Below are 14,491 nucleotides of genomic sequence, written 5' to 3' on the forward strand. Positions count from 1 at the left end.
TAATAATACTTTAATAAACATAACAAATATAACAATATATAGATTAAAAAACAGTAGGAAATGTTTAGTAAACTAGCTTATTGGATAATTTTTGCTTATTATAACGCAATTAGATAATTAAATAGTTTACCCATCTATATTAATGTATGATAAATTATCATGAATCATGAGTTACTTTTGAACACGATTCTCCTAATAAGTTATTTACAACTAATTATTCAAAAATTCAAATCAATCATTCTAATCAGTTGCCAACTATAGCTAAAGTGTAAGTTAAAACATTGACCATTTGAACATGCTCGATCGCTTTGATAACAGAATTTTACCTACCTCTAGTCCAACACTTCATGAAACTTAAAACCAAATGGTAATTTGTAATGTTCATTGGAGTATTCATTACCTAAGCTAACTACCAAATATTATTTTTTAACTACCCATTTCCCTCCACCTTAACAGCCTTCTTCAACCTCCTTAATTCTCCTCTTTCTGTCTTTCCATCTTTCCCACAAAGCCAGCTTAAAACTCCCCAAAAATTTCTTCTTTAAGCAACCCATCAAATAAAAAACCAATTAAAGTACAAAAATTTCACCATTTTTTCTCTATCTTGTGCAAAACTTCAGATCTCACACCTTTCAACTGCCTTTTCTGCACATTACAGCAACTTTTATTCATAAATTTTGTCAAAGATCTTGGCTTTACTAGATTGTTTTTTGTATTGTTTCTTTTTTGGGGTTTTATTGATTTTTTTTTTGATGAATTGGAAGTATAATACAGGTTTGTTCCTTATAGGAACTGTTGTTGTCATATGGGTTTCCTCTGCTGAAGTTACCCAGGTCAGTTTTCTAGTTTGTTCATTCAATTTTTACTTTTTTTGCAAGATTTTTTTGCTATTATGATTTGGGTTTTATTATTTTTACTATCTATTAATTGGGTTTATGGAAAATTAGTATTTGATTTTAATTTTCTTATGTGGGTTTCCTTCCATTGTTCCAAATTGAATTTTAATGGTGATCCCCTCTTGTATCTGTTCATGATTATAGATTGTAAAATTTTGAAGGAATTAATTGCTTAATTTGCAAATTGATCTTTGGAATGGGGGTTTTTAGACAAAGTTAGGGTTAGATCAAGCATCAATTTTTTGTTAGTAAATAGAGTTTTACAAGTATGATAACAGCTGTAAATAACTTCACCGACAAAGCTAGTTGGTATCTCCACGAGTACATTAAGCATCAATTGCTTGACAAGCATTCTTATTCTCAATGACTAATTAGGACCATTTGGTTGGTGATATTAAAAGATGGTAATGAAAATGAATTATAGTGTAAATTTTAATGGAACATAATATACCATGTCATTGGTAATATAATTTTGATCATAAAAAAATTGGGAAATTCCATGTAGTAACCTTGAATTTTTGGCTTTTCCACGTGGTAGACAAACTTTTTTTAAATTCATATGGTGACCTCGACCTTTCAATTTTTCTACGTGGTAGACAAAAGGAAAGTTTTTTTTGATAAATTTACGCTATTTTAACCCAATGCAGTGATATTTTTTTCAAAAAACAAATGTCGTGATCACCCTAATTGACCACATATTTCAAATTCAGTCGAAATAAATACTTATATAACGAAACACTTGACATTTTGTCTACCACTTGAAAAAGTTGAAAGCTCAAGGTCACCACGTGGATTTAGAATAATATTTGTGGAAAAGCCAAAAGCTCATGGTCACCACGTGTAATTTCCCAAAAAAATTTGTGTTCACAAATTTTCATTACCACCTTTTCAAATAGTACTGTATTGGAATAAATTTTGCGAAGAAAAGGAGATGATTGAAAGAGAAGAAGCATAACCATTATAATTGCTAAGAGATTTTCTATCAAAATTACACTAATTTTTTATTATCATTCCCACCATTTAATACCAACTGGGCCGTTAATTGAAGCTTGACGATACTGTTAGGAAGGAATTTCAACTATTGCCTTTGATAATTGCATTATAATCAATTGGTCTTCCAAATAATGGAAGGTAAACCCCTTCTTCCCACCCATCTTTTCAATGCAAATAAACTGTTAGAAGGATCTGCAGATAATATTGCTTCATTCTGGCATCTGTGATAGCCTATGAACTTTATTATTTGAAACCAATTTGGGTATTGCTCGGTGACACTTTAATCATATACCTTAATTAACATAACACCCCTGAATTTCCGACCCTCTCTAAGTATATTTTTGTGTAATCTTTCGAGCTATCTGCACTGCCAAAAAATTTCACTTGTTATGTTTGCATATGTGAGGACCGAGGTCAGTTACCTTACTTGACATTTATTTACAATACAGGGCATATACAATGCATATAAACAGCCATTTGCAGTGACATATCTTGGAGCATCTCTAATGGTCATTTACCTTCCCATATCCTTTTTGAAGGATTGTTTTTATCGAAAAATGAAAAGTTCATCAAGGAGTGGGAAACTTACAGAAACTGTAAGAGATCCTATGGACATACTGGATTCCCCTCTTAAATATGTTGAGCAAAAGATATGTTCAATGGACCTTGAGGGGGCTCCTATGAAAAAGGGCAGTGATTTGAACCTTTCGTTACAAGAAGAAAAGCCTTTTCTTGATGAAAGTTTAAGGAAGCAGGAGAAAGAGCCCACCAAATGGGATATTATTAGATACGGTTTATATCTCGCTCCTCTTTGGTTTGCAGTTGAGGTAACTCAAACTTTTCTGCATCTCATTCCCTGTTTGAATGGATTCATTTTTTGTTTAAGTATATAACATATCCTGGGGCTTTAGCCATCAGCTTAAAGTGAAATATTAAGCGCCATGTATGAGGAGGATCTATACTGTATCCACACTTCTAGCCAAAATGGTTCTTGTGTGAGGGGGCGTGTTAGAGTATATAAGATATTCTGGAGCCTCTACTATCAGCTTAAACTTTTGGTCGAATTGGTTCATTGACATTTTTGCCTCCTCATCTGTGATCTGGTTGCAATCTGATATGCGACAACCCCGAAACGTGGGTTACTTGAAAAGTCGATCATTTTGTCCTTATCTTTATCCATCATCTTGAGTTTTGTTTCTGTGGCACTGTGCTCATGGAGGTCTGATTGTATCATTGTGCTGTTTAATGAATTGGTTGATTTTGGTGGTTAAGTTTTGTCTTGCCTATTGCGTGTATTGGGTCATCTGTTTTCATTTGCTGGTCCTTCTCAAGCCGAGGGTCTCACTGGCCTCAACCTCCTTATTTCTATTGATAAGGGTATGGTATTCCGCCATCCAATCTACTTCCGACCCCAATCATAGCTTCTAGGAGCGGGTTATACCGGGTATGATGATGATGCCGCCTTTGATTAGTAATGTTGATGTCATACGCGCAGATATGCTAATACATCTCATCTGTTCCCCAGATCAGTTTTGTACAGAGATTTATGACGCAACAATTTCATTTCTTGTAGTATCTCTCGAATGCAGCCCTTGCTCGTACTAGTGTTGCAAGTACTACAGTCTTATCCTCTACTTCTGGGCTTTTTACTCTTTTCATCGGAGTGCTCCTTGGAGAAGATTCGCTGAACATGGCAAAGGTTGTTGCTGTATTTGTTAGCATGGCCGGTGTTGTCATGACGACTCTGGGAAAAACTTGGGCTGCTGATGAGTCGCAACTTAGCAGTTCAAGGTAATTATATCCGTCCAAAGTCCAAATCCCTCCAATTCCCTCGATCTAGACAAACTGTCAGTGATTTTCAGTTTTTGTAATTTGGGTTACGATTTGACTGTTGAATCTTTTTCTTCCAGCGATGGAGAACGTTCACTTCTCGGGGATCTTTTTGGACTTCTATCAGCTATGTCATATGGGCTATTCACTGGTTAGACGCTATTTTTAGAACATAATTTGTTGCTGTCGATCTTGATGTTTTCCTCCTCTGAGCAATGCTTACTTTCCCATTTGTAAATATATGAAGTGCTGCTGAAGAAGTATGCTGGCGAGGAAGGAGGAAAGGTCGATGTCCAGAAGCTTTTTGGATACATAGGTTTCTTCACTCTTGTAGCCCTTTGGTGGCTTGGTAAGAAAACTTTCTGTCCTTCAATTGATACAATTTCCATAAACAGTTTTGATAACAATGCTAGTACAATGCCTTTTCATTCAGTTTGCTTGCTAAGGGTTGTAATGCTCTACGATGAGAGCCTACGTTGTATATTTGCTTGTTTAGTTGAATGACCATGTCATGTTGTCAAGGAACCAATTCAACCAAAAGTTTAAGCGTATAGTTGAGGTCCCATAATATGCTATATATTTTAACACCCCCTCACAAGAGAGCCCTTTGGGCTAGAAGCTGGGTCGTTTATGACCATAGGCAAGGTACGCATTTGCCTAGGGTCCAGAGCTAGAATGGGCCGCAATATCAGAATTTTCTAGTTAATGAAGTAGACACTTAAAATTTTGTAATATTTTATTAGTTCTTTTATCAATTAAGAATTATATGACATGTCTACAATTATAATGATAATTATAATATATAGGGTCTGTCTCAGTTATTTTGCTAGACACCTGTTAAAGACCGGAATCGACCATTCGAGAGGGCCCATTTCTTTCAGTTTGCATAGGGCCATAAAATACTAGGAATAACAATGGCTAGAAATGTAGATGCAGCACAGCACTTGTGACCTCTTGACACGTTAGCTTCTGATACCATATCAAGGAATCAACTTTACCAAAAGATTGAGTTGATGATTTAGGCCTCATAATATGTTATTAGCTCTAACAAATGTTTATTCTCCTTCCAGTTTGGCCATTAACAATTTTAGGAATTGAACCGAAATTCACGATCCCACACTCCGCTAAAACAGATGAAGTAGTTATTGCCAACGGACTGATTGGAAGTGTTCTCTCTGACTACTTCTGGTATTAACCTGTCCGATTCCAAGCTCTTTGAAATAATGGTTTATACAATTTGATTCTCCTACTAACATAAATGTACAACTGTTTCTATCAGGGCATTGTCTGTTGTATGGACAACTCCGTTGGTTGCAACTTTGGGAATGTCTCTTACGATCCCTCTTGCAATGTTAGCTGACATGATCATACATGGTCGACATTACTCAGCGGTCTATGTCCTTGGCTCAGTCCAGGTAACTCTTTAATCTAATGTCGTATTTGATTGGCACTAGTTCATTATGTTTGGATAAAATTTTGGGTAGGAAAGGAAAAGAAGGGAAAGGAAGGGGAAGCCGGAGGGAATGATAGGAAAAGTCTTCCTTGTTTGTTTAATAAGGGAAAGAAAGGGAGACGGGAGAGGAAGAGAAAAACCATTTTCCTGCTAAATCTTTCCACTTTTGGAGAGATTTGGTTATCAACAAAATAAAGGAAACTAATCCCTTTAAATCTCTTCCTTCTAAATTCCTTCCCTCCAAATTTGTTATCTAACCTTCTAAATCCCCCATTTCTTTTCTTTTCAATTCCTTCAATCCAAACAAAGTGGTGATTCTGAATGCATTGATGCTTGTCAGGAAATTTATCGTTACTACAAATACCATGTTTTTGGAGGAGGAATGATTTAGTCCTTTTTTGTTTTGAAAACTATAGTAAAATGACTTATTAAATCATATAATATTTACAAACAGGAGGCAATCGGAAACAAACTCTTTATTATAACAAGGGTAAGTTTTGGTACAACCTATCCCAAACCCAACTGAAGCCATAGCCACTTGGCATTGAGATAATTTCATTGAGTTTGACAACATGTACAACACTCTATTATCCTACTCTATTATCCTAATCCCATTAAGTGCTCCAACCTAGACTTCCATTAAGGCTAGATTTGGTGGTTGGAATCTAGAATGTAGGCTACCTCACCCTTGTAAAAACAAGGAGGTTGTTTCCATTTACCTTTGGTAACAAACATTATCTCAACTTCTCATGAATAAGAAGCGCACATGATTTATGCAATGGAAAAACATTAGAATGACGGAAAGGGGCGTCGCTCCCTGAAAGTTAACATGAAGTTCGAATCGAATTGGCTCGTCTGAAAGTTCAAATCCACTTAGAACAATGGAAATTAAAACTCCACTTAGAACAATGGAAATTAAAACCTTACCATGGTTGAAACTTGAAATTATTACCTTCTAACAAACCAAGTCTTGTATGCCCTATTACTTTATTGCAAAGCAACTAAGAAAGTTGTTTGAAACTTAACATAAATAGTAAGAAGATCGAGTTAAAAATACAATAAAGTGCGTGTTTGGATAGTGAGGACCGCGTCCCCACGACCCAGTGTAACTTCGCCCTTGGATACCTATTGAAGATTGAATAGATATAATCAACTTCCTCAAACTCGTTTATGAAAACTGGTAAATTTGCAGGTCTTTGGTGGATTTGTAATCGCGAATCTTTCAGATTGGTTCTCGAAGAAGCTGGGTTTGTAGCATTTTTTGAAATACAACATAGCTCAACCTTGTATTCTTTTCGCTCGTCATCAGCTTCGTTATGTGGACGAGAATTGTCATAAAGAAAAGCATGATTCCCCAAGGGGGTTATTGTCTTTGAAACCCATTTGCACAGAATAGTAACAACAGAAGACATGTACTCAAAATTGTTGTTGTAGTCAAGTATGGTTAGCATGGCCAAACAAGAAAGAAGGTTCAGTTTTTGTATGGGTTTTGCACCCTTTGTGTATATACTTGCCTATATTTGCTCTAGAAATATAAATTAAAGTCAATTTTGTGCTAAAAGTATTCAATCATAATTGGGTCTTATCTCAGTTGGCGTAAGTACTATTTTTTCCCAGATAAGATTCTAGGTTCAATTTTCACATACCTCACCTCTTCCCTCAGCGGTAAATAGTTATGTTCTAATGGTAAACAACCTAGCCATAAAATTAGAACATGCCTTTATGGTAAATTAGTTATGCATGCAACTTTACAATTATTTTTATTTTGATCCGTCTATTTACTTTGTAATAATTTTATTATCAGTATTTTTAATTCTTGTTTATATGTATTCTTTCGCTTATAATCTTATCCATATAATATAATTGTGTTCACCATTTTATTTTTTTATGTATAAGAAAAAAAGTTTCAAAATAGATCTTGTTTGATTATTTCGATGCATATTCTCATAATATTAACTTATTATGGTGTGCAATTAAAAATATTTAAATTCAAAACAATGCATTGGATAACTTGAAGATAAAAAATGTAGCAATTAATTCAACAAGAGAAAGTATAATTTTTTATTATTAGTATTATTATGAATCATAGAAGGTCATGTATTCAAAACATGTATTTTTACAAAAGTAATATAATTTTACATTGACTGTTAAATTCTCATTTTTAATAGTCACTTTTGAATTTAACATAAAGGCTAAACAACTAAAGTGAGTATTTTTACGTCCAAAGTGATTATGTTAAACAACCAAAGTCACTATTTTGATATACAAATTGTCAATTTAGCTAGGTTATTCAGCCCAACTAAAAACTATCTTACGAATACAATAAGACCGTTTTAAATGAGAATTTGTGTTATCATGTGTCATTGGTCTCTTCAAACACGTGTTCTATTTATTTCCTCACAGTACTTAATACACTAATTTAATCTTTGATATTTATATAATTAACGATTATATTCTTGCATTTGCCCAATAAAAATAAAAGTGACTCATGAGTCTAAAATACATACAAATTAGTCATTATCTCATGTATTTAATTCAATTCTTATGTACAATAAATTATTGAAAATAGCTTTTAACTTATCATTTTAATACGCTAAATGTCTTAATTTTCAATCATTACTATTAGCTTGTTATATAAATAAACCAAATTTATTATCTTTCAAATTTTTTTTAATATAATTGTTTTTATAATCCTTGTAAAGAATTTCTTACTTAATATTAATAGAAATAAAATATAATTTGAGTATGGATAACTAAATTAATAAAAGGAAAAATTACCTGATTTAATTCAACTTCACTGATTTCTCTAAAATAATTCAAACTTTTGAGTAAACATAAATAATTCCAAGTATAAGGGTTGTTTGCTAAGACTGCACAAAAGTTATCACTTATGGTCTTACCAATACAACAAGTCGTTTTGCATTAAAAAAAATTAAATATAAAATTAATTTATAAAAAATTGAAAAACTAAAAATGTTAGAACTATTGTACCTAATTTTTCTAATTTATAAAATCTAAATTCAAATGAATTAAATAAATTACAATCATGTTTTCTAACAACTACATCCGGGGGAGTATTTAGCGAAGGCAAGACTATGAAGCACCGGCACACCGTAGAGGCGTAGACTGGCCACCGCTTTACTTTTCTGTCGCCGTTTCTCTTATTATTGTAAATTACTTCTCTCTCTATCTTTAGATTTAAACTCTTATGCCAAATCAATCTTTTGGTTGTTATTCAAAATTTCAATCTCAAATTTTGATGTACATATCTCAATACTTATGCTAACAATAGAATTTTATTGAATTGAATTTGAGATTGCTATTTGGTAAAAAACTCTGATGATTGAATTTAGTGTATTGGCTGTAATTGACTATTCAAAATTTGTGAATTTTGATCGAGTATTCTGTTAAAAAGCCTCTGATTCTACTTTTAGCAATGCCACTTTGAAAGAAAGGAAAGCAGTTAGGTTGGGTCAGAATTTGTCGATTTATTCGATGGGTATTATACATTTATATTGTTGGTGACTTATGAATTCTATCTAGATATTTGTGATTGTGGAAATTTGAATTGAGTGTATACTTAAGTAATTGGTGAAATTTGGGATTAGGTAAGACTTGTGGATTATTGATCATCTGCGTTTTCGATTGGGTATTAGGATAAAGTTACATTGTTTTGAATACATTATACATTGTTGTTCCGCCATTAGACCAACGAGGATGGAAAAGAAGAAGAACGGGAATTCCAAATTGAGGATAGCAATTTTACACCCAGATCTTGGTATAGGTAATTTTCTCTCTTTTATTCTCTTTTTCTTATACTTGTTTTAAGGACCAATAGGGACTCGAATTTTATTTCCAAATCCTGAATGGGAAAATAGTATTTCAGAATTTCTAGGATTTGAAGTTAGAATCGACCAATTTCAACCAATATTGGTTGCATTTACAATCGCCCAAATCTGAAATTTGAAATTTTATGCCAAAACCTGTATTTCCAAACCTAAAACCTATTAAAGTTGGTGAGCAATGATGAGTTGCATCGCACCTCACAAATCGGATTTCTATGGAACTGAGACAAAGTGATGATGGGAGTCTTGGGTATATGAGTAGCAAAAACATGTTGCTTAACTTGATAACTAGTATTGCTGGAAATGTATATCTTGTTTTTGCTTTATGGTTTCATTTCTTGCCTCATTTTTTCCTAATAGTTTAGCTTCTCAGGATTTTTTTTTATTATGATCAATTATGGAAGCTTTCGCTGTTATGTAGGTGGTGCAGAAAGATTGATTGTAGATGCTGCAATAGAACTAGTTTCCCATGGACATAATGTGCACATTTTCACATCGCATCACGACAAGAATCGATGTTTTGAGGAGACGCTTAGCGGTGAGAATTTCCTCCACTATATGTTATAGGTATTATTGTCTTTTTTTTTCATATCTAGTAGACTATTGAAAAACTGAAATCTTCTTTTTTTCTACTGGTTATTGAATTTCTGCAAATATTTATTCATTGATAGTTACAATTTGACATTGGTAAGACACTGAGAAGTGAAATGTTCAGTATGGGTGTGTAGTTCAATTTAGAGGATAGTAAATAGCACCCCTACCCTTGTGGAGTTGGCATGTCAATCAAGAAGTCACAATATCAGCAATGTGCAAGAATACATTCTTGCTGACTCTCTCCCTCCCCCCCCCCCCCCCCCCCCCCCCCTCCCAAAAGGGTTTTTCTTATTGAGGAATTTTGTAAATAAATTGCATATGAAGACTCAGAATGGTGTTTCTTAGTTTGCTCTTTGAAATGGTGTTTGGAATTAAAAGGTGTTTTATGTAGATCGCAATGTTTGATGTTTTTGCTTTCGTTGATGAGCATAGGTGTTTTGTTAATAGAGAATATTGAATACATAGTGCAAAAATGCGGTTACAATCGCGATCGTGATAACATATTGATGATTTGTTATCATAACGCCTAAATATTGGTCAAAAACATGAAATATCTCATGATATAGACCCAAATGTGGTTTTTACACCTTTATAGCTTGAGAAATATCAGTTGGTTCTTTTTAAAACCTTTACAACGCGACCGATGCGATGCGTTGCAGCATTTTTCGTACCATGATTGCATAATTTTTGGGAGTCTCTTGAGGAGTTTTGTAATGGAAGAGCTGCATACAAAAGTTAAAATGAGATGGGCATAGAAACTCTGGTCCAATGCTTGCTTTGGTGCGAGTTATAGGAGATCAAGGATTTCTTTTATGGATTTCATGATCAAGTTGCTATTTTTGAGGTGATTGCTTTATTCTTTGAAGGTATCTTTAGAAGGAACTTTGAAAGGAGACTTATTTAGGAGGCGATAGATCACTTCAAGGAAAAGGAATTCATCATGATCTCATTTTTTTTGAAGATATAATCCCCTAATGAATTTGTTTGATGCATCTATTTATGATTGTGAGATTTGGTGATTTTTTTCTTGCCTTTCTTGAAAGGGATGTTTTACAATTGATTGTTGGTTGTTGGCTGTTGCCTGATTCATTTGGCTTGTTTGGCAAACAGGTAGCATTGTTTATTGTTGGTTGTTAGTCAGTTGTATAAGTCTATTATCAATTGGTTATTGATTCTTTGTTGTTAGAAAAAATAAAAAATAAAAAAAATTGGCCAACAAGCCAGTGACAAAACTTGTCGATAAAATCTTTTTCATTTGACTTAAAAGCCATTTACCAAACTAAACTTTTGGTTGTTTGACCAACCAACATGCCAAAAGTCACCAATAAGATGTGTAGAAAGCCATTTCAAACATAGTTGGAGTCTAAGTTGATGCATACATTTTTTTTATGATTTGTTTTTAAAGAAGCATTAAAAAATGTGCAATGCTTAAAGCAATTTTTATTGTTGATTATTATTACATTCTTTTTTTCGTACTTTACAAAGGCACTGACTTTTTTTTTGTTTCTGCTTCCATAAATACCTAGGTGCCTTTCCAGTCACTGTGTATGGCGATTTCTTACCAAGGCATATCTTCTATCGACTCCATGCTGTATGTGCATATCTCCGATGCATTTTTGTTGCACTTTGTGTTCTGTTCATGTGGCCTTCATTTGATGTTATATTGGTTGATCAAGTCTCCGCTGTCATTCCAGTATTGAAGCTTAAAAGGTCTATGAAGGTAATTATTACAGGCTTTTGTATATTTCAAATTTTAATGGATGTTGCTGCTACTAACATGAGGATTTCTTGGCTGTTTGTGCAGGTTGTCTTTTATTGTCATTTTCCTGATTTGCTCTTGGCTAAACATACTACTCTCCTTAGGATGATATACCGCAAACCTATAGATTTTTTAGAAGAAAGGACAACAGGTATACTGTTGCACTTTGCTTTCTTTTGATACTCGTGTTTCTTTAACAGTTCTCAGGAAAATACTTCTGTATTCGTGGATATACAGGAATGGCAGATCTAATCTTGGTAAACAGTAAGTTCACTGCATCAACCTTTGCAAGCACTTTTAAGCATCTAGATGTTGGTGGGGTTCGTCCTTCAGTTCTTTACCCAGCAGTTAATGTGGACCAGTTTGGCGAATCTCATGCATACAAGTAATGACGTATACCCAATTATGCTTACAATTTGAAACAATTTTGTGTAGGCTTTTGCTTAGCGTATCTCATTCAATGTTCTAATTTTGACTGGTCGTTGTACTGATGTACAGAATGAACTTCCTGTCAATCAACCGTTTTGAGCGAAAGAAGAATATTGAATTAGCGATCACATCATTTTCAAAGCTTCTCACCCTCGAGGACAATAATGCTACTGATGTAAAACTGACTATTGCAGGTATGTCATTCAATCTATATCTGAATATTTCTTTTACCCTTCGTATTGCTATTATATATGGCTACTGGTCATTTATCTGCCACAATCATTTTCTTGACTATTATAGTGCAATAGCATTCTTATTTGTCATGTCTTCTCTTGTTTATCCCAAGCATTTCTTATTCTTATTTGACCGTTACATCAAAATGGCTCATTAAATCATGTGCTTTTTTTGTTTATTTATGTGAAGTTGTAGATGATGGTTGTTAACAAGAGTCAATCGGAAACAACCTCTCTGTTATTACTAACGAAGTAAGATTGCATACATTTAACCTCTCAAACCCCACATAGGTGGGAGCCACTAATGGCGTTGGGGTGATGGAATGTATGTACAATTCAAAGTTTGCGGGTCTCATCACCGTATTAGTCCAATCAACAAGTGACCTGCAACTGGTAAAAGATGAGGATCTGTCTTTCATTCGAAACAAAGTCCCCTCAAGAAACTATTTGCTTCTTGTTTTAAGCCTTCTTTATGCCCAAGCCATTTCAACTCCTTTTGAACAAAACAAATTAAAAGCTCAGTTGACTGAGAGCTACCAGAGATGGTTGGCCTCTTCATTGATTTTGGTCATCCTACTTATTTCTTCTCTTCAATATACTCTCCTTTATCTGACTGCCTTCAGTTGATATCAAATTCTTTCTTCTTGAAAGTTGAAGTGACTTTGAGGAAATTGAAGTTGAATGAATCATATTCAGACCCTGGCTGAAAGCAAATGAGTACGCTCCAAAAATTAGGTTTTTTTTTTTATTATTATTATTATTTTTTATTTTATTAATCGTATTAGGAAGTAGTGATTAATGGTTATTAACTTATTAGTTGTTCAAGTGCAGGCTCTCGATCTAAAGTCCAATATTTTTGATTGTGTGTGGTATGCAACTGTTTTCTAGTTGCGAGCAGTGTATGATTATTCGGTAATTTGCGTAGAAGCCTGACATCAATAGGTAGAAAAGTAACAAAAACACATGAAGTCTTAATTTACGAGTGCGTTTTGTTTGTATTGATGGTTTCAAGGTCAAGGGAAGTGTTGGTGTCATGGAGATATGTTTTCCCTTCGAGATGAGAGGCAGCAGAGGATCAATATAAGTAGGTTGGGTCATAACACCTGAAGAATTCTTTAGAAGCAGTTCTGTAATATATTCCGTTCGATTTGATTAATTCTGATTGGTTAGAATAATAGATTTGATTTAGATTATGGGGTTCTCACTCGTTATGGAACTTGTTATTTGTAGTCCAGATGTTTTTTCTGTGTGCACATATGATTTGTAAGCATAATTCCTTTTTTGCTATCCTTTTATTATCAATTCACATTCTGTGCTTCGGAAAACGATTGGTTGTACTTGCCTTCATGTTCTATACTTGAATAGTGTCAATGGTGAAATTTGTCGATTTCTTTCCATTCAGGTGGTTACGATAAACGCTTGAGGGAAAACGTCGAGTACTTGGAAGAACTCAAATTCTTAGCACAAAAGGAAGGAGTGGCTGATCGAGTCAATTTCATCACTTCTTGCTCCACTAGTGAAAGAAACACTCTTCTTTCGGAATGTCTTTGCCTCCTATATACGCCGCAGGTATATTGTTATGGGTACCTTACATTTTACAGATAAACGGTGAATCATCTGACTAAAACATTATAATTCATCAGGACGAACACTTTGGTATTGTACCGTTGGAGGCAATGGCAGCCTATAAGCCCGTCATTGCTTGTAACAGTGGAGGACCTACAGAAACCGTTAAGCACGAAGTCACAGGATTTCTCTGTGATCCTACTCCACAGGGGTTCTCGTTAGCTATGGGCAAATTCATTCAAGACCCTGATTTAGCACAAAGAATGGGGGAGTGTGCCCGTCAGCATGTCGTAGAGTCGTTTTCAAACAAGGTTTTCGGCCAGTATTTGAACCAATATATTGTCGACATCGTTAGAGGGAAACTTGATTGATAATGTAGGAACTATTTCCAATCGAGCATAGGTCAGAAGTTTTGCGTATCCCGAGTCTGTAAAGTAGATACCTCGTATAACATATGTATGTTGATACTTGATAGTTGATTCACGAAACACAAGTTGAATGATTTGATTTTGTGTTGTTTAATGATAGGAAATTTGCGGGAGAGTTATTTTTGAAGAGATGAATTGGTTAATTTCATCGTTCTTTTTAAATTTGACATAATTTTCAATTATATTGGTCTTTTTTACTCTTTTTTATTTTCATTTTTAGTTATATTTTTATATTCATTTAATCTTATCAAAAAATACTAATATGTTTATTTTATCTTCTTCTCTTTCATCTTTTTTTTTTTTTTTTTTTTGGTTTTATTCTCCTACTAAAAACTAAAATAATTAAGTTCTCCTATTTTCAAATTCAAAGGACATTTAATTTAACATTTATGAATTATGGATAATTAGAGCATTTTGTAGAACTTTGAAGACCATCAATTGATATTTTTTTCCCTTAAAATTGAA

The 14,491-nt window shown here is 33.8% G+C and overlaps 2 protein-coding genes across 5 annotated transcripts; both read left to right on the forward strand.

Annotated features, from left to right (window-relative positions):
• The first annotated feature begins 358 nt into the window (after positions 1-358).
• Positions 359-6,993, forward strand: LOC130802774 (uncharacterized vacuolar membrane protein YML018C-like). Of its 2 annotated transcripts, none has more exons than XM_057666837.1 (8): positions 359-833; positions 2,339-2,716; positions 3,463-3,680; positions 3,800-3,870; positions 3,967-4,068; positions 4,790-4,907; positions 4,999-5,134; positions 6,365-6,993. In XM_057666837.1, the coding sequence occupies exons 1-8, from the start codon at positions 753-755 to the stop codon at positions 6,425-6,427; spliced, it is 1,167 nt and encodes a 388-aa protein (XP_057522820.1). In that variant the 5' UTR covers positions 359-752; the 3' UTR covers positions 6,428-6,993. The 2 variants fall into 2 exon arrangements, with proteins under 2 accessions (XP_057522820.1, XP_057522819.1); XM_057666836.1 differs by lacking the exon at positions 6,365-6,993 and adding an exon at positions 5,627-6,355.
• Positions 6,994-8,209: 1,216 nt separating this feature from the next.
• On the forward strand, positions 8,210-14,208 carry LOC130802775 (uncharacterized). 3 transcript variants are annotated; one of them, XM_057666839.1, is made up of 9 exons: positions 8,210-8,341; positions 8,829-8,956; positions 9,439-9,555; positions 11,138-11,331; positions 11,416-11,521; positions 11,608-11,755; positions 11,869-11,993; positions 13,435-13,601; positions 13,676-14,208. In XM_057666839.1, the coding sequence occupies exons 2-9, from the start codon at positions 8,890-8,892 to the stop codon at positions 13,967-13,969; spliced, it is 1,218 nt and encodes a 405-aa protein (XP_057522822.1). In that variant the 5' UTR covers positions 8,210-8,341; positions 8,829-8,889; the 3' UTR covers positions 13,970-14,208. The 3 variants fall into 3 exon arrangements, with proteins under 3 accessions (XP_057522822.1, XP_057522821.1, XP_057522823.1); XM_057666838.1 differs by having other exon boundaries at positions 8,880-8,956; XM_057666840.1 differs by having other exon boundaries at positions 8,217-8,956.
• The last annotated feature ends 283 nt before the right edge of the window (positions 14,209-14,491 follow it).

The sequence above is a fragment of the Amaranthus tricolor genome, chromosome 16, assembly GCF_026212465.1.
Source record: "Amaranthus tricolor cultivar Red isolate AtriRed21 chromosome 16, ASM2621246v1, whole genome shotgun sequence".
NCBI classification, from domain to species: Eukaryota; Viridiplantae; Streptophyta; class Magnoliopsida; order Caryophyllales; family Amaranthaceae; genus Amaranthus; species Amaranthus tricolor.

Coding starts and splice junctions, on each gene's coding strand:
- LOC130802774 (XM_057666836.1), top strand. CDS start 753: ATGAATTGGAAGTATAATACAGGTTTGTTCCTTATAGGAACTGTTGTT. Junction 3,681..3,799: donor TCGCAACTTAGCAGTTCAAG/GTAATTATATCC, acceptor TTTTTCTTCCAG/CGATGGAGAACGTTCACTTC. Junction 4,908..4,998: donor GTTCTCTCTGACTACTTCTG/GTATTAACCTGT, acceptor TGTTTCTATCAG/GGCATTGTCTGTTGTATGGA.
- LOC130802775 (XM_057666839.1), top strand. CDS start 8,890: ATGGAAAAGAAGAAGAACGGGAATTCCAAATTGAGGATAGCAATTTTA. Junction 8,957..9,438: donor ACACCCAGATCTTGGTATAG/GTAATTTTCTCT, acceptor GCTGTTATGTAG/GTGGTGCAGAAAGATTGATT. Junction 11,756..11,868: donor GGCGAATCTCATGCATACAA/GTAATGACGTAT, acceptor ACTGATGTACAG/AATGAACTTCCTGTCAATCA.